The sequence below is a fragment of the Falco naumanni genome, chromosome 11 (assembly GCF_017639655.2).
Source record: "Falco naumanni isolate bFalNau1 chromosome 11, bFalNau1.pat, whole genome shotgun sequence".
Classification (NCBI taxonomy): Eukaryota; Metazoa; Chordata; class Aves; order Falconiformes; family Falconidae; genus Falco; species Falco naumanni.
Window position 1 is genome coordinate 8,657,336 of NC_054064.1, and position 24,347 is coordinate 8,681,682.

Sequence of the window (24,347 nt, forward strand, 5' to 3'; positions counted from 1 at the left end):
CAAAAAATCTGCTCTAATGCTTAGTGAAAAAGAAATAAAGACTTGTAAAGAATTGTCAGGCTAAGAAGAAATGAAATAGCCTGCCTTAAAAGTGAGCTGCAAAGAAGTTTTGGATCTTACGTTTTCAGAAAAGAATACATTTTTAGTGGAGATGTAGTTTGTAATCTTGCAAAACATCTAAATTATTCTAATTTATGTTTGAGGATTATCAGAACATGGCAAGAATAGCTGGGTTGTGTTACTGCCTTAGCTTTATGGTGTGCTAGTTCTGACTTATGTGTGGCATGCACTGTCAATCTCTTTACTTAGAATATATTGAAAAATCCTTTCTGGCAAAGAAGCTGTTTAAATGTACTTTGATAATTTGAAAATGGTCTGGTACTTGAATGTTTCCAATGCAGTTAGTGGTTATTAATCTCTGTTATTTTTACTTGTGATGTGGTGGTGGTATTAACTTTCTTTCTGCTGGTCTGATTTAGGTAGAACAAATGAGTAAATGAGCTAGATGCTTGTAATACCAGTGAAGGCTGTAGTATATTTTAGGTGGTCGCTGTCCCCCCACTGGTGAAATTTTATTCCAGAAGCTGCAGTGTTCTCCTATAATTTCTCATGTAATACAGTTTGTAGTCTTTTCAGGCTCTGGAAGCTTTTTACTGATGTATTGGTGAGAAACAAGATTGGTTTTGCATTGCTGCTTTGTTGTGTCTCAACCTAAACTGGGAATTGCTCTGAAAAGAATTGTAGGCTCATTCCACTATCCTGTCTCAGACGCTGCTATTTGAGTTTGCTAGCAGACATACAGAGAATTCTTCCTTTAAGCATGAGTCTGCATTTACTTCAGTCATCAGTGGGAAGCTATCCGGGACAAATGCAACCTTTCAAAACTGTGACTGTAAGGACAGAAGCAAGATATACTGGATCAGCTTTGAGGTTGGTGTGCTGATACCAAGATCATTCTGGTCCATTCCAGTAGAGGTGAATGCTGAACCCAACCTACGTTTGGTGTGGTGGCACACACAGGGTTCTAATTCTCACAGTTTTATGGTGCCTGATACATGCAACTATGGTGTACAGCTTCAAACTTGTAAGTCCATTCTGTTTATTGTTTGGTTATATGCAAATTCCATTGGTATATTAGCCTAAAGAACTACTGTCATGTTGCAAACAAGTTTGAAAATACAACCAAAGTAACTTTTCTAAACTCAAAAGCCAAATTAAAATCTCTTCTGTCTACATCTTTTAAGCCAGTCATACACTTTTTTGGCTACACAGAAGGTTGAAGACTTACAGCTGAGTCTGGACATTGCGTATTTCTCTTCTTGAAGGTACTTGAATGCTGGAGTATGTAGAGGATTTCTGTATGAGTCTTGTGCACCAATAGGTCCTGCTGGTAGAGATGACAGATGTTGTATTTTCAGTTCAGAATTATGATGTAGATACTCTAAGCAGAATGTTTTTTTAAGGAGCTTGTTTAATTTGGTATAAGTTGCGTAGTTACTCTTGAATTTACTTACATGGACTTCAGGCATTTGGGGGGAGGGGTGCATGTGGCTTTGTGTGAGCGGTGAAACATGGAGGTGTAGTATTAAGTCTAATGATGTTCTGAACTAGAAAGTTGTAGGCCATAGCAGAGGCTTTTTTTTTTTGTAATACTTTACCCTTTTTTCATTATCTATCTTCTACTAATTCAAAGAATATCTATCTTCTACTAATTCAAAGAATTACATTCTACTGCTGTTTTCTTCTGAAAATCTGGAAATAGCATTTAATCTGACAAGCAAGAAGAGGAGATTTGGAGCTCTAAGTTTCATCGTCTGTGTTTAGGTTGAAGATACAACATTGAAGCAAGTTTCTTAATTTGACCTTGTTTGATACTTGACTTTCATACTTGTACTTTCTAAAATTGATTTTTATTTTAATGGTAAGCTCATCTTTCAAATACAAAGCTATTGTCCTTCCTCTACAGAGGATGTAAATTTATTAGAAAATGGACTAGAAAGAGTGAAAACCTTAATGTAAAAACACAAGAGCTGTAGTCTGAAGAATTGTTTTTCTCTGCTGGGAAGAAGGTTAGGGCAGCTTGGTGGTTAGTTGGTCCAGACCTCATTCACTGCCTGTTGCTTTCTTAGGTCTCCTTTTCTGTAGTGATATGCTGCCTCCTTACAGGTGATGTTTGTTGTCTGGGAAGCCCCAATGAGTCTGTATCTTAGTAGCTACAAATTAAAAGTTAAAATATGTTGTTGACTCTTGGTTAGCTTCTGAATAGTAAGAGTGAAGCTACCCATCAAAAGTTACTAGCCACTCTGCTAATTTGAGTCACAAATTTGAGGTGGGAACTTCAGCTCAAATCATACCCTGCAGCAAGAACTGAATTCTGATTGACACTAGCAGGAGATAGATGCCTGCGTAAAATGGAAACATTGTGGCTTTAGACTGAAAATGTAAACTGAAGTTTACTATCAGTTAAGCTCTTCAGTGAGAAGAGGTGGTGCCAGTGCTTTGTCCTTCCAGCTATCTTCCTTGGGAAAGAGATACTTTTTTTTTTTCCATTTGAACTACTTCTTTACTGTCTTCATTGTGCTTGATGTGATAAGGATTTAGAAGACCTGTGTTGGATGCTATCACAGCCAAAAGAACTCTGTTGCAGGGCTTTGGAGAGCACCTTACTTAAGTTTCAAGAGAACTTGCTTCACTTCAGTATGTGGCCATCTCTTTACAAGGATGACAACCTTTAAAACCTGCTGCCTTTGTACATCTCAGACATGGCTTTTTGTTCTTTGATAATTTGTAATGTGTCTTCTGTAGCCAGTCCTATTTATTTTGAATGTTTCATTGATAGCACTTTGTACATTTCAGATTTGAATCTCCTCTAGTGATAAGATTGGGTTTGTCTCAAATGTGGAAGAATCTACAGCCAGAAGAGTGTTTAGAAGTGTAATTATAAAGCTAAAGTAGATAGAGGTGTTACATCTTCTGCATGTACAATAGTTGAAAACTGAATAAAATTTTTAGGGACGTGCTTCCTAATTACAGCATTTTGTTCTTAAGAATAGCTGCATTTATGTTTGAGTGCCTCTTTACATTATCTCCTTCCTTCCTTGTAAAAAGCAAAAGTAAGTATAAGAGCTGTATTGATGAACAGCTGCTCTTATCCGGTAGAAAGTGGGAGACTAAAATTGGACTACTGGTGTAAAACAGGGAAGAAAGTGACATACATAAACGTTGAAAGCATTGAGTCCCTGGGTAACAGTACTGGCGTAGGTAATATTTAGATAGTATTTGACAGAAATATTGTACAGCTTTATTTGATACTGCAAATACAAATGTGGAAAGAATTATGCTGAAACTAAATGAAATTAAAGCTGTCCTTTCTCATCCCAGAGTTCTTAACTAGCTGTACTGGCCCGTGAGGGGAGGGGATAGGACCATAACCTCCCTGTTACCTGAGGTCACTTCAGAAGAAGATTTCATGCAGTACAGGTATCAGACCATTATCTTAACTAAAAAAAAAGCAGCAGTGTGCACAAAAATATTTAGTGCATTTTTGACAGTTTTATGGCCAATATGAGTTTATCCTGCCTGTGGCTTCTTGATCCCTTGTTATGGGCACATTTAAAAAGACGTGCTGAATCATGATTGATCCTATGGATTAAGGGTTTTTTTGCAGGGCTGTTCCACAGGAACATGATTTCTGTGCATGTTAAATGAAATATTAATGCACATACAGTTAAATATATATATTCAGATCTGTGGATAGAGGCAACTCTGAGGTTTGCATGGTTGCTGTCCTTGTATCTGTGGTTTTTTTACTCCAGCCAGCTGCTCCTAACTGATTTTTCCTTTTGTTTTCAAGAATGCACTGGAAAAAAATAAATAGAACTGACTATTTTAGTCTGTGCTAATGTTTTTCTGCTGCAGGATATGTCCTAAAAGTTTATTTAAAAAATGTTAGTTGCTGCTGTTAGTGCCATGTTAGATTTGAGACACTTCTAACAAGTTCCCTGAGATGATGTGGTTTGTTGCTGGTTGTCCAGTTGCAAGACCATACTCTAGGTGACTAGTATTTCTCACAGAAGACAATTCAACAAGGTGCTTTCCAGTCTAAGGCAGCAAAAGATCTGTTTGCTTTGTAGTTCCCTAGTTAAAAGTAACATATGCTTTGTGGTAGTTAGTTTCTGTGTAGACTGTGGGTGGCTAATTTTGGTGGTTTTTCATTGCTTAGCTTAGTAGCTCTAAATAGAGCTAACTGTTGTTAGGTGTCTCTTAGAACTGATGCAGACATATTTGTGGATGTTCATTTCTGGCATCCACAGACTGCATTTTTGTTAAGATGCGTCTGTAGGATAATGTCCTAAAATGGCTTTCTTCTGTCATGATCTGTTTTCCACCTGACATACTTAGTTTTGGTAGTATTTTGAAGAGACTTTCTTAGGCTTTAAAGGGGAGTAAATTGAAGAATGATAGAACTAGAAAAGCCTGCTTCGTAACAGCTTTATCTCATGACAAAATGCTTTGATTCTAAGGAGCAAAACTCATTTTGATTTTCCGTTTGGTGGCCATTAACAATACTTCTCTATAGATTGTCTGGTGCCTCAGGGATCAACCTGTGCTACAGTTTTTCCTATGAGGTGATGGATACAGAAGAGACTGATTAAAAAGGTTTTCTTTTGCTACTTGGCCACCTACCTTCACAGAATTTGTAGAATCAATGCACTCTTTGTATTGTTTACTCTTTCAAGCTCTGCTGAAAACTGGTGAGCCCAAAAATCTAGAGATGGGGAAGAAAAACTGAGATCAAAATGTGCATTAGCCTGGCTTTCTGAGGAAATAAAACTCAGTATAGATCTTGTTCAAGAATGAGATATAGTGAGGTCTGTCTAGAAATCTTTGAAGGTCTGGAGAGCTTTTGTTCCTGTAGGTCATAGAGCCTGAAAATCTTTACTCCCAATTTGCAGCCTGCTTTGCAACAACCTGCTTAACAATGAATTCTGCTGCAAATTGCTCAGGGTAGGGGGAGGAATCCTGACCTTAGAGGCTTTTTTAGATACTTTGATTTCACAGAGACTTTTGCTACTTAAGTGTTACTGGAGGTTTTTGAAGCTTGTTTTTATGTCATATTAGGCTGACTAGTGCTGAAGTGGTTAAGAATTCTTAGTAGTGGGATAAATGGCCAAAACGTTTGGGGTGTGGTTTTGGTTTTTTTTTCATAAAAACTGGGCCTGAAAACCTCAGTCTCAGAATGATGCTTTGGACACTAGAAGGTTGTAAATACAAGGTCATCAGTAAGAGACTGTTAGTGTGTATTGTTTATAAAGGTCGATGTCAGAAGTGAAGTCAGTATGTTTAATTGTAATTCCATTTTGTTATTTCCATGCAACCTTCTCTGTGCAAAACCATATATTCAATAATTACGCAATATTTTTGAGTGTTCGTTTCAAATAACAGGGCTCCTTCATAATGGGTTACAAATAAAGCATGAGGAAGGCTTTTTGGGGTTCGAAGTACATTGAATCCAGTATCCTGTTTCTCTGTTTTAAATAGGCTTTATATTTACTTAAATGATCTAAATTATTCTGTTTTCTGAAGATCACACAGTTTTTCAGACCTTAGTATCGAGCTACACGTTATGCTTAGGTTTTACAGTGAGGAGGCAACTTCTTCAGTGAAATTCTAGAATCTAAATATGCCAGTCTTACAGTTGAAATTAAATCTTCCCTTCCTAGCTGAAAATTTTAATACCACGTTTTTTATCTGGGGTTTTGAGCGCAGTGTCTTTTGAAATCAGTAACACTGAATTTGGGAACATCTGCCTCTGATGTCAATTGAGTGCGTGGCCAAAAAGTTTCAATTTTTTTTCTGTTATATTGTTTAGTTCCAGAACTTAACAGAGAGCCACATTCTTCAGCGTGCCAGAAACAAAGCTATTCTAAGAAAAGTGGAGTTATGGTTGGATAGAAATGACACATTTCTATATGATGTTTTTTGCCCCTTAACTACTTTCTTTAGTGTGCTTAAAATAGTGTGTGAAGTCTTTCTGAATTAGTCTTGTTTTCTGTTTTGAGAGAGGTGATAATGTGTCCCAGTTATGAATAAACTTTCATGTAGTGTTTTTCATGGTTTCCCACTTCACAGATGGGCATTTGAGGCACTGAGAGTTGCAAGTTCTAGGAAATCTTCAGCAAGTTTGAGTCTTGAATGGTGTGCTTTGCCTTCGGTCATTCTAGCTCATCCTTCTCCAAATTTAGCCAAAATAAAGCCCTTGGAGCTGACATGGCAGGGACTAGATATCCTAGCTGTGTTGAATAGGGAATGTGGGAATTGTTCTAGCATTTACTTAATGCTTTTAAGACTTCAGAATCCTGGGAAGCTAATGTATAGGTTACCTCTCCTAACTGTGTGCTTGTAGCTTAAATAGGTGTGGGGTGTAGTGGGATTTAAGATAACAGGGCTGCATGAAAGATAACTAATACTGCTGAAGAAGTCTCTTGACATGTTACACTTGTTTTGTATAGAGGTTTAAAAATACAGTGCATAAAATAGGGATCCAGAGTGTGTGTTTGTGCAGTCATCTGATTGCATCAGCTAGGATGGGAAATCTGAAAAATACAGAGAATGGTAATCTTTCTCCCAAAGGTGAGGAGTGGTGTATGCTGTGCCTCAAGCATATACAGAAACATATCAATTAGAAGACCATTAGAGAGTACAGTTATTTTCCACAGCAATAGAAATAGTTGATATACCCTGCCAAAAACTGTGGGTAAAGCAGCTGACTTTCTACCTGAACCTTTACACAGCTCTCCTCCCATTCCCATGCCGATCTGGACTTCTTCACCAAGCCACAATACCATAGCTTACACAGAATGCTGTTCTGTTCTCAGTTGTATGTAAAACTGTTTTTTCATATGGGTAATAAAGCTACAAAATACTGAAACAGACATGGTGGGAGAGAAGGAAGGAAACCACACAAGAATTGCTGTGTTAATTTGTTAGATGTTTTAAACTTTTTACCATTCCAGTCCTCTAAAGTGGCCTCAAAATATGTAATACTTTCTTCCTTATTTAATCACATGCAAAATTTTTCCAAAGTGGAGGTAAGATACTTTTTTCCTAGTCTGCAGTTGGTGCTAATGGAACACTGCAAAGTTTACAGACACAAATGAGTATAATTCTAAACAAGTTATTTTGGGGAATTCTGAAATTATCAGGAGAGCTAGTAACTTAGTGGAAAAGGTCTGTGTGGTATGTATGGGTTTTCTGTTTACTGGGGTTTTATTATTATTTTAAAAATATGATTCTGTGATCTGGAATATACTGTGTTCTGTTTGCTCTTCTACCAACTGTAAGTATCTAAGAGGGTATCAGTAAATAGTCCTTAACAGTGACCAGGAGATCTAGAACTTGTGACATCTACTTACTGTGGTAATTTCTGTACATGTGCTTCTGAGTTCATTGCAGGATCTAAATAAGCCAACCAGTTGCAGTCTGAAAAGAGTCTCATACAGAAATTACAGTAATAATTGAACCTTAAAATCTTCAGGTCACAGTGAAGGTCAGTTAATTTATTTGATAGCATTACAGAGCAGCTGAAAGGTACACTTTGCTCCAGAATTTTGAGAGTGTTGTGCCTTCTGTAATTACGCGTAACAACTGTATTCATTCAAAATGAGCTGCTGACTTGCTTAAATTTCTTAATCGTGCAGTAAACCCTGCCAGCTGCCATTACTGCTTGTACTGTTGCCTGTCCTGTTCACTATCGTAGTAGTTACTTAACTTCGGTAAGTAGTTCTGGCATCTTATGTTGCTGCTGTTCTGAGGTACACAGCTGTCTCATGTTCTTACTCATATGACAGTCTAAACCTAGGAGACAGTAGCACCTGGCTTTTAAGGATTTGACTAACAGAGTTCTGACTACCTTACTAACTTAATAATGTAAGATCTAAATGCTAGGGCAAATTTGGAATCATTTGGTGAGTCTAGTACTTGCCAACCATTGTATGCACAAATTAAACATGTCCTGTGTTAAAATACCTTGTAGGTGGCGGTACAGGGGAAATGTTTCCAATGCTCGGTATAGGAACGTGACATGTACAACTAAAGTTTGAGTGAAAAGGTAAAGGTCTTGGAGCTGGATACATTTCATATGGCTTGAAATGATGCAGTTATCTCTTCATAACTGTTACTAGATGGCACTGGGTGCTTGTTTAATATGTGACCTGGCAGGTAGTTTGTGAAGGGCCACATGGGCTCTTCAGACAGAGGATTTGTCAACCCTGGCTTGAGTACCTGGTCAAAAGTTCGATTTTGCAAGTATATCTGGTAACCACTATCAGGTCTGACCTTAGATGAATATGAATATATTGACTTGCCTAATTTAAAAGAGCACTGTTTGTAGTGCCTGATTTATTTTCTGCAAATCAGGTAACTGAGGAATATACAGTTTTAATCAATTTAAAATGCTGTTTCTTTTTTTTTTTGGTAGTGTAACTTTGAAAAATCTTTGTCAAATCAAAATGAATTTTAATAGTATAAAAAGGGTGGAGCTCAGCCACAATGGAGCAGACTGATCTTTGTAAATTTGACACAAAAAAGCATTATTGGGGAACATGATCGCTGCCTCCTGTTCTTTAAGCTATCAAATGTTCTAGAAAGAACAGTTGTTGCAATTAACATTTGTCCAAGTATGAGTTCTGTCTTACCGTGTAGAGAAGAGAGTTATGATTAAGGTTTTCCATGTTTGGTCTCTACCAGAGGTGCAGGCTTTAGGAAGTATGACAAAACCTCAACATTATCTTAAACCATCCTCAAACTTCTTTCTGCTCAGCCTGCATCTGTTAGGACTTCACTGCTTTTGTGAATGGGGGGGGGCAAGAAATGACCCGAGTTGTCTTTTTTTGTTTTATTCGCCAACTTAAAGGTTATTCACCATTGTAAAGCTACTTATTTACAAAACCTGGGGCTGGGATGAGTCTTAGGCTGAAAATAACAACCCAGGCACGGTTTTAATCACTTGAAAGATCGTGTGAGCAGAGCTAAGTATCAAGTAATTATAGTATATTACTTGATACGGTTACATGCACACTTGAAAGCTCCTTTGCCACCCATGTGCTCCTGGTAATTATCTGCCTGATACCTTCTCTGATGCTGCAGGATGATTGTGGTGGACTCTATCGTAAATGCAAGTCTGGGAGCAAAGAGTAACAGGTTCTTTCATAGGCATTTTATTGAAGACTTTATGATAAATTGAGTTAAAGTTCTGGTTGTCAGTAATAATAAGCTGGTCTCCATTCCAGAAGAAATTGGAAAGTTGAGAGATCTAATGGAGTTGGTAAGTACAATTGTGAACCATTGTACTAAGTAAAATTAGCTTGAGCAGTTTATTTACAATTCCACACTGAAGAAGAGGCTAATGCAGGGCCTAGTGTGTGATTTAAACTCCAGCTTGATAAACTAGTCTGCCTGGATTCAGGTCTCCAGACTAACTGAAAGCACTTGCGTGTCCATGAATAATACTAATGGGCAAAGCTTGACATGTTGTTGAATTGCAAATAAGTATTGAAGCAGCTGCAAACAGTGAATGGTTGCTTGAAATCTGCATGACTGATAGCTCCAAAGATAAGCCTGTCTAAATTCTTGTATTGGGCTGGGGTTTTTTTTCTTCCTTGTGCCTGTAATGATGATTGAGTAGTGAGCTGTGGCTTCCAGTGAAACCCTGCAGCCTCAATATGTACTTTTTTTGGATAGATAAGGAGTGACCTAATAGTCATATCTGAGGTCTGTGTTCTGGTTACATGACCTGCTTGGTGGGCTGCATTCACCCTGCTTCCATCCTGTATTTCATGTTTTTGGATGACAAGAGGAATGGCTGTTGGTATAAACACATGCTGCTGAAATAGCCAGATGCTGACCAGTCTGGCAAAAAAATCTGGGTGTTGCTTTCTCCTTGTGAGAGGGGAGTATGTATTTCTTAGCCAAGTATGTGGCCCTGTGTGAAGCTTAGGACTGCCCCCGTTGCAGCATTCTGCACGGATTGTAAAAGAATAGCATCTGGCCCAAATCATGCTGAAGCTGGACCGTCCCAAAGTTATTGGTCATGTTCATTCATCTTTTCAGTCACGGCTTGTAAAATGACATAGAAGGTAGGGAAGGGTGGGAATGTTATTGTTCCTATATAAATGAAACTTCCCTGATCTTTTGACATGGTTTAATGTCTCTCATGACCAAAGCACCAAAGTGCTTTATTCTTTAGATTGTTTGTCCATGCAGAGACTTTTAATGTGTGGGTGCCATGCACATGAATCAAATTCATTTTGAAGATCTGAGGCCCTGAGTTTTGACCAGTGAGTTTGTTGATTATGAAAGGGTTTGACCAGGATGTCTTGCTTCTTGCTGTCTGCTTTTAGAATGAAATGCAAGAGTATTTGAGCATATATAACTATTCTGGAATTCATTTGGAAATATATAAAAAAGTTACTGTAAAAGGAGGGTAGCAGGGGTTTTGAGTCTTGTTACAAGAAGTCAACTATATAATAATGTTCTGTTTAAGTGAATGCTCACTTGTGTTCCTGCCTGATGATAAGTAGCAACTCTGGCAAGTTACTTCTAAGAACTTCAGGTGAAGTATCAGTGATAATTGCTGGGTTCTTTTTCTCAAAGCCTGCTATTCTGGGAGAAGGAGGGAGAAGAGAGATGACCTGATCTAACAGCCCTGTAATTTACTGCTGCAAGAAGAATAGTGTAACTCTTAGTTTAAGGAATTCTCACCCTCCCTGTCTGAATGTACTGTGTTCCTGGTTTTGATAAAGAAAACTTCTGACTCTGTGTGTTTAATTTCTCTGTTGAGTTCATGATGATTTCAACTGAGGGGAAAAAACCCCAAGTTCTAGAAGTACTGTACCGCAGTTAATGGTATCTCAGCACTTGGCTTTGGAGTGGGTGAAGTTGTTGAGCTTCCCCAGTGGGAAGCGAGCTGCTGATGGAGACTTTGACTGTTTGTTGGTTTGGGGTTTTAGTGAAATCATGGGCAGTATTTAACACTTTTACAGGGTCTGATATTAATTTAATCATGACCTTCCTTGCTTTGTGATGTTCAAATTCTAGAGATGGAAATACTTTGAAATTACAAGTGTTACATAGGGCTAGGAGTTTCTGGAGCTAATGTGTTTGATGGCATCTCTTGTATGCTTAAATGAAACAGTGCTAATGGTGTTAAATATGTGGTGCACTTTTGTCCCATGAACTCAGTCTTAAGTATTGGTTTATATTCATATTTCTTTACTGCTCTGCTTTTGTTTTCAGGCGAATTTTGAGAGGTGAGCGGGAGGTACCAGACTCGATGAGTTTCCATCGAAATGTCGGAAAAGTCAGGCCAGAGTACAAAAGCAAAGGATGGAAAAACAAAGTATGCAACACTCAGTCTGTTTAATACTTACAAGGGAAAGTCACTGGAAACTCAGAAAACCACAGGTGAGTAAACTGACTTCAGTTTTGCCTTCTGTTTCATCATTACTGCAGTACTGATTAAGAGTGCAAAGTAAATGAGCACTGAACCACAGCAAGGATTTTTTTTAAACTGCTTGGTAAAACAGTTAAGAGGGAGAATTCTGGAAAGCCATGTTGATTACAGTTTCTGGTTAGCTGTAAACAAGAGTATCCATTTAGGGAGATGGCATTTGCAGTCTAGTAGGAAATAGATTAGAGGTAAATAAAAACTGTTTTATAGCTACAGTCTTCATTTATCGGCACATGACATACCATTCCCCAGCTGCACTTTTTACTGTATTAACATGTTTGGCACTGGAGGTGTTTCATTAATGAGAAGGTAGTGCTCACTTTCAGATAGGGTGCTTGTCTGGTTTGCAGACAAACACTGGGTGAAACTTAGAGTGACCTTTCAAATAAGGCCACTGTGGGCCTGCTTTTTCCTGATTGATTGGATTGAGAACCAGGGAGGAATGACACTCAGAAGGCTTTGAATTTCATTTGACATACTTGCCTAAATTTGTAGGTCAAAGAAGGGGGAGTGTGCTCAGACTTTTAACAAAGTTTGCCACAATATTGTTTTTAAAGATTGAAACTGAGGTGTTTGTAATGATTCAACATGCTGAGGGTAGTGTCTTGTACTTGTTCACCTGGCAGGTTGAATGTCCTGTGTAGTGCATTAACTTCATAGTGTATTTCCATACTTGTGGTTCTGGTGTAAATGGGATTTGTAGGAATATTTTTATAAGAGCAGCATCTGCCAGCTGAAACCGTCAGCAAAAAAGAAATGGATTGGACCCATGTGGGGTATTCCTGGACTCATCGAGGTATATCTAACTCCACAAGGAACAAGAGAATGATGCTTGACATGTTAAAGGATATTAAGACATCATCGTATTTGAAATGGTTCGTCTAGCTTTTGTGTGTAAAGGTGGGACCATATATGCTTTTTAATCTCTGGAATAGGCTAGCCATAGTTGACCCACTATTCAAGAAGTACTCAAGTTCTCCCAGACCAAGTATTCCTACTTCCTGGGTTTTTTTATTTATGAAGAATTCTTAATTTCTAATTCATAATACTCATACATTTTTAAGATAACTTAAAATAAACACTAATAAACAGCATTGATAACTTATACTTTCTCTTTCGATATGCAGTTGCCGCACGCCATGGATTACAGAGTCTTGGAAAAGTTGCTATTTCAAGGAGGATGCCTCCCCCAGCTAACCTCCCCAGTCTCAAAGCAGAGAACAAAGGCAATGACCCAAATGTGAACATTGTGCCTAAAGATGGCACAGGATGGGCTTCAAAACAAGAACAGCACGAAGAAGAAAAGTAAGTGACCAATGAGATCTGGGTGGTTTTGCTGTGCTGTTTTTCTCAAGTTTTTCAGAAACAAGGGTTGAGCAGGTCCTGGGAAGAAATTGGCTAGACTTGACTGCCCTCAAGATAGCTACCAGAGAGGATTTAGCACTGCTATTAATTTTTGTGAGAAAGAATCTTGCTATTAGTGAGATAAATGTTGGGGGGGAGTTATTAAAACAAAAATGCCCCACGCTTCGGTTGAAAGCATTTTGCTAACAAATTCCATGTGAGGACATGAGCGTTTCCTTTAGCCACCTGCCGTGGCTACCTTTGTGTAAGCTTTGATGGCTGCTTAAAGGTGATACTACAGCAACGTTCAGTGTAATCACCTTACACATTTTCTGAAACTCTAGGAAGAACCCTTATGTACACAGCAGCTAAATTAAATAGTAACTTGCAAGTTTGTGAGAGTATGCAAAAATCTGTATATTAGTGTGATTGTACTGATGCATGGCAGAGAAAGCTCAAAAATTCTTGGCTTGTATACATTTGTTTGAATGTCTGCTTTATTTTCCTAATGGTTTTTCATATTTGTACTTTTTTTGGTTGGTGCGCCATAAATTCTACAGACTTACAAAAAATTTTCTATCTTAAACTTTACACTATTGTTTCACACTCCCCCAATATGTGATACAAACAAAATGGAATTGATGGTGATGCACTGCTGTATACATAGTATAACTTTCTGTGCTCAGTACAGTTTCATCTGCTGTTTTTCACACTTGTACAGGAGGTCAGCTGAAGAAAACAGAGTAAAATTCAGTATCTAATTAGAAAGTATTTTAAAGTACATCTTTTGCCATGTAAGCTTAAAATAGAATATGATTATCACTACAAAAGTAGAAGTGGGTATTAAATGTTTATACCTTAACATGTAAATTGTTCTGAAAGATACTTGAAAAGAGGCACTGATTGTATGTTACTAGCACTTGTGAAAGCAAAAGAGGATTAAAATGTTCTTCGCCTTCTTGCTGTCCCTCTTTTTTCTCCTTGTATACTTTCCTGCATCTAAATGTCAGGTTTTGATATCTCTGAAAAGCTGTTAGAGTTCAGGAGTGTAGTGTTGTGTTTAGCTTTTTGTTTTAAGCTTATGAAACTACATATTTACAATTTTCTGTGTGGTGTTTTGTATGGTACTTTAACAACATCTTCCTGCACTTCAAGGTCACTTAGACTTTGTGTAGTTAAATCTATGTTGAGCCAGTAGCTTGCTTGGCTAAAACACACTTTATCTGCATTTTTGCCTGCCTTTCCATAGCCTGCTGCATGTGTTATTCTAGTAGCTGATGTTGCTGTTAAATAAATAGCTGTCCCTTATCTTCGACTGGAAGGTGTTTGCCTAGTAGGAGGGAGGCTTTCGTTCCCAGGAACAGGTGTGTATGCCCAGGCCATGAGTAAATCCTCCTGAATTCAGACCACCTAATGCATTTGCTCAAATCTTCAGACCATTTTTGTAACTACTGCTATATTTCTCCGGTATTGCAATATGCTTATAAAAAAATGCAGTTCACATGTAAAGTGTTTTGGTATTCTTCTTGCAAATGTTGTGTATAAATGTAACATCTTGGTATTAGCTTGCTTCAGTTTAATTCTTCTTCTCTTGAATCACTGCATTGGAGTTCACATGAGTGAGTTGTTTCCTGTGATTATGAATTTTTTTTTCTGCTGCTTGCCCAAGTTGTCACTCTTCCTCTGGGTATTGCTTCATTCACTTTTTCCTGGATAGTGCAGCCTGATGTGTGTTGATTTGATTAATTCAGCTGGCATCAAGCTGAGTTCTTACCCTTACCAAAACCCACACCCCTAGGACAGTGTACATATAACTCAAATTCTGAATTGGCTTGGCCTTGAAACAGTAGAAATGCAAGGAATAAGCTCCTCGGTAGTCCTGTGCCTTGTTTAACTTGTGTGACAAAGTACAGCCATGTAAGTTACAACTTCCCCTTAGCAAGTGTGCATCTATAAGGAACTACAGCTAAGTAGAAAAGATGATTTTTTTTTTATTATTTTTTAGTTGTGGTAATCTGTGGAAACATACGAAAATTGCGTTCAGTTATCCTTGTAAGAAGCCAGTGTGTTTCTCCCCAGCAATGGTTGAGTTTTTTGGGGATAGTTAACTGCTATGTCAGTTCTAAGACTGCTGTGTAGCGCTTTTGGGTTGACCACTGCAGAACCCAAGTGGAACGGAGTTCTCGGTAGCGGTCCTCAGAAGTTTAGGATTACTTTAGGATCTATTTAAAGCATTAATAACTGTTTATTTTAAGTCAGCTGACGTGGTATTGCACTAGTTATCTCTTTACTGGTATCATAAAGTGATCCTGTGGATTTGCCCCATAACTCCTGTTTTATCAGAAATACTGCTAATGAGCTGGTGGTCTTGACTTGTAGACACTAATGCTTTGGAGTCTTAAGTTAACTGAATATGCAGATCTAGAAATAGCTATTGAAAGAAGTTAAGCAACATAACTGAATCTGTAGACTAGAAGGATCTTCAAAAATATGCCTATTTTTAATATTGGACAAAATTGAGTGCTTATGTCTGCCTTTTTATTGCTAAGGTGGTGAAATTGAGACTTTGTTCTTAATAGACTTAAAATTCTGGGCTCCAGTTCATGGTACCTGTAATTCTTTCATTATGTCTTTAGCTTTCCTTACCAGTTCCTTTTACTTCGTAATTTCTGACATATATTTACCTTCTTTCTCTCAGTTCACGGTGGTCTCTAAATGCTTCCCTCTAACTCCTGAGGCAAGAGAACATTATTCCAAGTTATTCCGTTCCATGGTTGTAGATTGATTGTTTTTTGATTGTCCAGTACACTACTTCATTATAAAAGTTATATATAAGTATATATTATAATAAGTTATATATAAATTGTAATTCTGTTCATGCCTGACTGCATTTTGTGCCCAGCCATTTTCATTCATTCCTCTCCACTTTGGGAAATCTACTCTTGAAAGAATTAGCTGATTTATTCCAATTTTTAACTGTTACTGCAACTTCTTTTTATATAAGAAAATGCTTTTTCTGCAGAACAGTAGTTATTGATTCTTCAGCTGCATAGCTACCTCATTTCATCCACTTGTTTGCTTTAGTAATCCTGATGATTGTATTCGGTGCTCACCCTCTTGTATTCACAAGTGCTTTTCCTCTTAATTCCAGACAGCCAGACGTGCCGCAGACACAGCCAAAACCTGCTGTTCCTGCTCCTCCAGAAGCAGCTCCTGTTGCCAAATCATGGGCCAACACCAAACCAGGTGGACAAGACGGTAAGTGATGTCAAGGTGGAGGGGTTCTTGACTAGCCTGGGAGATTGTGAATGCTGCTATGAAAGACCCCCGGACTCAGCAATCATTTGAGTCTTGACCGGGGCAGTAGCGACTACAAATGCTGTGGAAGCAACTTTCTAGGCTGGCAGGTGAGCCAGTCCCCAGCCACTCAAGCAAACTCCAGGCCGATTTAGCAGCAGGCCTGACTGTCTTTAAAAGGGCTGGTATAGTCACCTCTTTTGGATTGACAGGGAAAATGATGGTGACAGCGTAAGATCTTGACCATGGCTGTAGTGAGGAGGGAAAATCTCAAGTCAGTAGTTGCAGTGTGTGCAATTTTGGCATGGGAAGGAGAACCATAAACAGTGATCATTCTAATAATTCTTGTTCATTTTGTAGAAAATGTCTGTAGTCTTGCTTCTATTTAAATGTGTGCTACAGCAATACTTTTTCCTCTATTTTGTAGATTCCTTGATTATTTTTGTTTCAAAGTGATAGTTTTCAGTTAAGCTTTTTTCTGGAAAAAGCATTAAAGGTGTGTTTTAGGTTTTTTTAACATAATTGTATGAAAGGGTGGAGACCTGTTTGTATCAGCATGAATCTTAGCTTGAGTGTTTTCATTACAGTTGTAAGATCAGAGCTAAATCTTCAACAGATTTTTACAGTTGCTTGTAGAATGAGAGGTTACTTTGAATTCCTGCGTTTTCATTATGAAAATAACCTGCAACATGTTTTATTCCTTGAAATTGATAAGCTTTCTGTGCCTATAAAACAGTTTTGGCTTCCAGATTGAAGAAGTGAGTTCTCTTCTGGGTAGAGATATTAGAATAGTAAAATCTGAATTGCATGAAGGTAACTTCTGAGCCATTATACGGGGTTAACATTGCATATCTAATGATTTTGTCTTTTTTTTTTTTTGCAGTAAGTATTAGAAGTGACAACTCTAGATTTTCCACTTGCTCTCCTCTCTAATGTTCAGTGTTTCCTTCATTGTCAAATATAGAGCTCTCCTCCTTTAAGCTTTTGCAGCATTTTTGTAGAATAATAAAAAAAGGATGTAATGCTGATGCAAAGTGATTTGCATACCAGCCTTTCTACATAAACTGATAAGATCATCTCTGTGACACAGGAAATAGTGATTCGGCTCAGTGGCTTCAAACTGCATTTAGCTAATTATTTTGTTGTTACCATGGCAGCTTGTGTGCCAAGCCCAGATGGCACCCTCATTTCATTCAATTAATGCAGTAGTGGGTTTGCTGTTTCAAGAAGAAATGCAGAATGTGAATTGGCATCAGCTGCTTGCTGTCCTCCTCAGTTTGAAACTCAGGATACACCTGTTGTGCTCATGCTTTCCTGATCAGCAGTTGGCTGGTGGAACTTGTAGTTTTTCCAGATGCCTTGTACATGTTCCAGCAGTCATTCAGCCAGCCACCTCATGCTCTTTTAAGATGTCAGTTGAGTGAGGCAAGATTATATCCTTCTGTGGTGCTGTGCATGGCTGTGTAGAAAGAAAAGGCTTCTAAAATGTAATGGCAGCATGTATTTTCCAGCTCATGCACTGGCTAACAGTTGGATTAATTGCTAGCATAACATCTTTGAATTCTTGCCTGACAATCTGGCTATTTCAAGTTGACAGCTTAAGCACAGTCAAGATCACTGAGGATGCTGTTACTTTGTAATTAAAACATTGTTGCTGCTGCTGTGTAGACCTGAGCAAAACCACCTTTCAAGATTCCTAACACTCATGAATGTTGCATGCCACAGGACCTCCAATGAGGGTTCCCTGCCTGGCAGGCCATCTGGTTAGTGTGACTGGTTTTCAGTCCCACTAAGCAAGTTGGTTGTAGCTGCTTGAGAGCATCAAGAGCCCAATTTCCGTTAACAAGAACAGTTAATGTGATCTGTAGTATGTAAAGTCGGAACAAAGATTGAAAGATTTCAAGGCATTTTGTAGGCACAGCGATAAGTGGTGGTATTTGTTGTCATGTCTTTACAAAGAAAGTATAAAGTATAAGGAGTTTATCCTGTGCTTGACTCTTAATCTTAAAAAAACAACAACAAAAAAAACCCCACCATACACCACCATGTCAGGATCCCTGTGTTTTATTGTTATGAAGAATTCTTTCACAGATCAGAGAGAACAGAAGCTTTTCTAGATGTTGGCTTAAAAAAAAGCATATCGTGGTGTGACTGAAACATTGGAGAAAAACTCTATAATACCCGCTTTTGAGTTTTAGAAAGCAGGATTGAGGGGGTTTGGATGGCATATGTTCAGAGTCCTTTTTGTGACTTTGCCCTATAGTCCATGTAACCTAACATGATGTCTCATATAACAGCCAGTAGTAGAGACCGGTATAGGAACAGGGCATTATTCAGGCTGTTGGAATAGAAATCTTCCCCCTCTAAAATTATCGGTGATTCAGTACTAGAATGCTGTTGACCTATAGGTCAATATCCATTGGGGGCGAGGTGTGATGGCATTGATTGAAAGTAGATTATAACAAAACCTTGTAAAGAGGAAGATGTATGTATTTGGCTTCCCTACCATGTGCAACAGAGGTCTGAAATTCCAATCCTGATCTACAACATCAAGGGGTGTAGAAATCAATGCTACGGTTCTGTTACTTTTCTCATAATGTAAAAAGCCTTTTAAAATCCTGAAGAATTGTTTGTAATTAGAACAGCAATTAATCTTAAGGGCTTTTGCAATAGCATAGTTGCCCATTCGTGGGTTGGCTGTAGTAGAATAAAATGAAGGAAATCTCTGTCTAGAAAGGGGTATGTGTTAACAGAGCTGAGGAACTTAAGCTGCTCCCTGTGTTAAGTCTGGTTCTGTTGTCCATAATTGCTCTCGGGTGCTTGTGGATTATTCTCAGCCCTGACAGGTGTGGTAGTTGGCCTAGTAAATGTAACAACTTCGGTAGCAAACATGAATGCTTTACAAGGATTGCTCTTTGCCTATGAGTTGTGTTACCAGTAAATTAATGCGGCTTTAAGATTCGCTTTTTAAGGATGATCAGGCTTTTACCACTTTCTGAACTGGTTTGACTACAGAAACACTTTGTGACTGTTTCACTGTGTAGGTCCAGCTATTCAAGTAAATAGTTATTTCCAGCAAGAGTTTCCCAGTCTGCCGGCAGCTGGGGATCAGGAGAAGTCAGGCAAAGAGAAAGATGCACCTGAAGAGTTGCATGGATCAGGACCCAGCTTACGACCACAAAGTAAGTATATACTGAAATTTTTTTTGTGAAATCGCACAGGTTTATATGGAAGTTGTTGCCCCATACGAAATAAATTGATTGTTTTAATCAGCACACTCCTACACTGAAGAAACAGATGTTGGGGTCTTTGCTTTACTGTGTTGCTGGTGTGTGGAAAATGGGGCATTTAATCATACCCTGCAGTTCACTTTCTGTTTTCCCAACTTAGTTGGTACTCCACTTGTGCTCCCAGGAACATTTGTTAGTTGCACAATACTGATGTTTTCTTTTAGCTGCTGGATGTCACAACAGCTAAAATAAGTATTTGAAGAACTCTCCCAGTATTAACTAATTATATAAATCATTGTGAGAGTTGTACTTAAATGGTTAGTACTCTTATGAATAACCTGAATCCTGAATGGGAAGTTTAATCCACAGGGTGCCAAAAGAGTGGACTGTGATTTGAAAGGCATTGACATCTTTAGCTCATGGCTGAGGTGCTCTGACTAGCTGGATCTTTCAGCACTGGGGGATTAGATGTAGTGAAAACAACCATAACAGTGCTGTTTTCACATGTCTCAGTGAAGAAATGAAGGAAGTATTGCTTCCCCAGATGCTTTTAATGGGGGAGGCATTTGAGATCGTGCTTCTTTCCAGTGGAAAACCAGGATTCCCTTTTTCCTCAAAAGTTTGTTTTCTGTGAGGTTTGATGGAGTAGGGATCCTTCCCTGCGTTGCAGGTGGCACTGTCTTGTGCCATTAATAGGCAAGATGTGCACTGCTTTTAGAGGGCTTGGGCTCTTGAGGAATCCTTAAGTCCTTTCTGTGTTACAGGTCTCAGTTTTCCTTGACTTGTTTGTCAGGTCCTGCAGGCTGAGGCTGTGTGCTTGTTCGAGTCCTTGTTTCATTTTGATTTAAAGAATATGTTGTCAAGAAATTCAAGAGATGTCCAGCTCCAAATTAGGAAAGTAGTTACGTATATCTATTCCAGCCTCCTGCAGGCAGTTACAGTTTTGGTCAGCACTGTACATGCTATATTAAGCCCTTTTGGGTCTGACAGCAGAAGGCTGAACAAACTTGGCGAGTACTGCCCCTTTAGCAGCTGTGCTCCCCAGCAAAGATAAGTGGAAGAACTGTAATAGATACTTCACAGCATAGTTTAACACCACTTAAAGGGTTTGTGCTCCTAAAGGCACGTTATTTACAGTGTGTGTCTGAATTTTCGTTGGTCCCCTTGACTTTGAGCACTGCTCTGAAGTTTACACACACACTTTTTGTTTTCCCCCTAACCCATGCTCTATAGACAAACTCGTAAGACTGGACTGCTTGGCACAAGTGATAAGGTTATTAAAATCCCTTACGTTTCCTGGACTTCTTGTTAGACATTCACACCCAGAAGTACAGCCTTCATCCCTTCTATTCCATCCTTACTACACAGAGATACAAGCCAGACTCTGGGTATCTCTGTCATCACTTAGAAAAATAATACACAGGTGTATGTCATTTACAGCTGCTTGAGAGTTTCGTGGTAGGCCTTTGCTGCCGAAGAAGCTTGATCTTTCCTTTGACAGCATCTTCACACTGAGTCAACAGTGGCCCACTTATCACAGCTATTTCTCTCCTGTGCTATTATCACTATCCTTCCCAAATTGCATTGTGTTTTGGAAGGTAGAGTAGTACACCTAGAGCAGCCTATACATTTAACTCTTGCCCTTCAGGAACACACCAGGCTGTAAGGCTGAAGAGGATTAGAAAACAGCCTCTGTTTTCTCAAGTAGTCATTGCTTGGTTTCAGTACCAAATACGATCATGTCTGCACAGATCGCTGTGTCACTGAAAACTGGGTAGTTATGCCTGTCTGTAAATCTGTAATATAAAGTCTGTTCTTGTGTTTTTCTCATACTGATTCTGTCCATGCAGATGCTACTAGTTGGAGAGAAGGTGGTAATAAGAGCAACTCGCCCAGTTCTCCAACTGATCAAGAAGCTAAGGGTCTTGGGCAAGAAGATGGTAATGCTACACCAGCAGAGCAGAACGATGGCCAGAAGGCAGCAGAGAAGAGGGATGTGCGGCTACCCCAGATCCCTCAGCCCAAGCTGAATGGCCAGCAGCAACCACCTATCTCATCTCAGTACAGAGCAATGATGCCACCTTACGTAAGTGATGGTTACATGAAAAGTTCCTAAGCAGCAGGGATTGATTATTAGCTCATGTTATTTCCTTATGCCCCTTTCTCCTCCTTCCACGGAATGCTTAGCTGTTCCGCTAGAAGGGTGGGATTGCAAACCAACTCTTCAAAGGATGTGGCTGCCTGTGGCTCCTCCTGCTACACTGAGTTTAAACTTGTCAGGAGTTGATTGACACTTGTAATCACCTTGATGACATTGTCACACAGTTGCAATATTAAGCAAACTGTCTTGAGAGAAGAGTTTTGCTTTACTTCCATTGTGATTCCTTTGATGATCTCAGTATGCAACTATATTTTTTTAACGCATGGTTCCTGTTTTTAAAACATTTTTAGATGTTTAATCAGTATCCTAGAATGGCATATCCTCCTTCCATGCAAGGTCCAACAAGGTTTCCCAATTCCGAACCTAGCAGGTAAGAAACCTTACAAGTGGTGGTGTTGTGAGGGTATGAAGTATGTTTGTGACTCAGTGGGGAAAAAACAAAGAAAGCAAAAAAATTGCACTGAGTATCTTGATTATGATTAAACACTGCATAAGTAATGCCACTGCTTAGTCTCACAAGTTTGGCTTGTGAGTGAAGCAGTGCTGTGGAGTGATTTGTATTTTGACAACTCAACTGCAAAACTTGAGGGAATTCTGTACATTACAGCATTTTTGATTGAGAAGGGCAGGAGTCACCTGGGGATACCACTGACACTTCAACCAGTATTTTGCTTGTAAAAGGACTCTTCCATTGTTACAATGAAAGTAATTAATTCCTGGTTCTCTACTCTAATGCCCACTGGTTAAAATAGAACTGTAATGCATTATAAAATTCTCCTTTCTGTGTATTTCTCTGTAGTTTAGGATGGCTGTGCACATGTGTGAGGAAATGGGGGATGCTATAGGCAGTAGGGTACAAACTTTGACAGGTGATCTGTGGTTGGGATCAGGAAGAGGACAGAAAAGTTGAGAGGGATGGCTGGAAGAACTTGAGTATAGGAGTAGGGAGAAGGTACAGAATCTTTGATAGTGGGAAAGCATGAAGAGTATAAAAAAATATCTGCAAGGTGGAATAAATTGGTGTTAAGAAGCATGCCAGATCTATGCAGTGTGTTGGTTGAAATCTAAAAGGTGTGTGATTTCTCTACTGTTGATTGATGCTTGGCTTATTTGTGAAGGGTGCATCAAGGCTATAGCATCTAGTGTTTCTCTTTCATAAAGAACCAACTGGTGGTGTAGCAGTAATTACTTGAACTACTGTAGTTGCATGTGTGCATGATAGCTCACGTTTCTACTGTATTTGAAAGACTACTGTATACTTCAAATAATTGTCATACAAGTTGACATTTAATCTAGTAATTTTGTGGATAAATAGTGATAGTAGCCTTTGTTTCTCTTATTTTTAGAGGGCCAAGGGGAAGAGGACCACCTTCATGGTGTTCAGAACCTATTGAGCGCCCATCCATTCTTAGTGCTAGTGAACTTAAAGAACTTGATAAATTTGATAATCTAGATGCTGAGGCCGATGAAGGCTGGGCAGGTAAGAACATTAGATCAATGGTTTCTGTTATTTGTGCATTGAATCTTTCTGAAAGATTAATTGAATGTTTGCTTATGCATCAGGTGCTCAGAGTGAAGTGGATTACACTGAGCAGTTGAACTTCAGTGATGATGATGAGCAAGGAAGTAGTCAAAAAGAGAAGGAAAGCGGGTGAGTTGGTATTGCCAGTTGGGTGTGAATGCCACTTAACTAGCTTAGCTTTTGGGAAGATTGAATGAAATGAGTGCAGGTACTAGTTCCGATAACATTTATTCCAGTAATTTAATACTTAAATTGCAAAACTGCTTGCGGACTCTAGTCAGCTGGGTGTGTAGTAGAAATTATTCTTGCTGTGAGAAACTTCTGCTCTTGCTAAGAAACATTGAGGATAGAAGATAAATCACCTGTGTGGGGTACATCTTAACGTTTCTCTTTTTTCTTTGCACATAGTGATGAACAAGCACCATCAAAAGATTCTCAGGCTTCTGATGGCCAGAAGGAAGCAGAAGAACAGACAAGTGCTAAGTCTGGCACCCAGGTTTCCACAGCAGCAACCAAAGGGTCTTACAGCAAAAGCTCTCCGCTCGATCAGGTTTGTGTGCTCTTCTCTTCAGCTCTTCTGGCAACAGCCTTGTCAGGAGAGATCCTGCTTGGATGTCTTTCCAAACTGACAGGTCAGTTAGGGTTATGAACATGAGTGAAAGCGTTAGCTACTGAAAGCATTAGCTGAGCTGTGGTAACTGATCAGGTGCTGCTTAGTCAACTTAGCTGCTTCTGATCGCAAAATAAAAATAGTACGTCTTTATCTATTGTGTTCCAATGCACAGTTGTGAGGGGGTGAGAACTCTTGTGTCAGTTACTGTGACTCAACTGACAAGCTTTAACTTGATACTTTTGTCTGCCCATCCCTGTAACAGTGAATGAAGCTGTTCTGGTGTCCATCATGTTTTATAGTAGCACAGAGTAAATACCGCCCAGTTGTTCCACACATTTTTCCTGGGTGGAGTTTGGGGTTTTGTTTGGTATTATGACCCACTTTATTCAGTGCAACTTAGACGTAATGTGTCAGCTTCCTTCTGACATGTCAGGCAGATAGATTTTATACAGACCATGTAGAATTTGTCAGCTCAGCTGTTTTGGTTTTTGGTTTATCCTCTAGCAGAGTAAGGTTGGCAGCCACCTCAGCTTATGCCTGCTTTAGCCCTATTTTTACTTCCCCCATCACCCCTAAAAAGCTACTTTTGGCTTTGTCTGAACACTTCCCAGAAATGTTGTCTCTTGACACCAGTAATAATGAAGATGAGGGATCTTGAATTGTTTTTTCAT

General features: G+C 39.0%; 1 protein-coding gene across 19 annotated transcripts in view; it reads left to right on the forward strand.

The window, feature by feature from the left end:
- PRRC2C (proline rich coiled-coil 2C) overlaps positions 1–24,347 on the forward strand; it is a 75,673-nt gene that overhangs the window by 7,607 nt on the left and 43,719 nt on the right. For 16 of the 19 annotated variants that reach the window (XM_040610338.1, XM_040610347.1, XM_040610354.1 and 13 more), the window contains exons 2-10: positions 11,296–11,463; positions 12,637–12,814; positions 16,005–16,111; positions 19,195–19,332; positions 21,216–21,466; positions 21,832–21,911; positions 22,888–23,021; positions 23,105–23,192; positions 23,472–23,613. In XM_040610338.1, the coding sequence (XP_040466272.1) occupies positions 11,349–11,463; positions 12,637–12,814; positions 16,005–16,111; positions 19,195–19,332; positions 21,216–21,466; positions 21,832–21,911; positions 22,888–23,021; positions 23,105–23,192; positions 23,472–23,613 (1,233 nt within the window). In that variant the 5' untranslated portion in view covers positions 11,296–11,348. The remainder of the gene's footprint in view (positions 1–11,295; positions 11,464–12,636; positions 12,815–16,004; positions 16,112–19,194; positions 19,333–21,215; positions 21,467–21,831; positions 21,912–22,887; positions 23,022–23,104; positions 23,193–23,471; positions 23,614–24,347) is intronic. The other 3 variants (XM_040610342.1, XM_040610355.1, XM_040610356.1) reach the window with 1 other exon arrangement.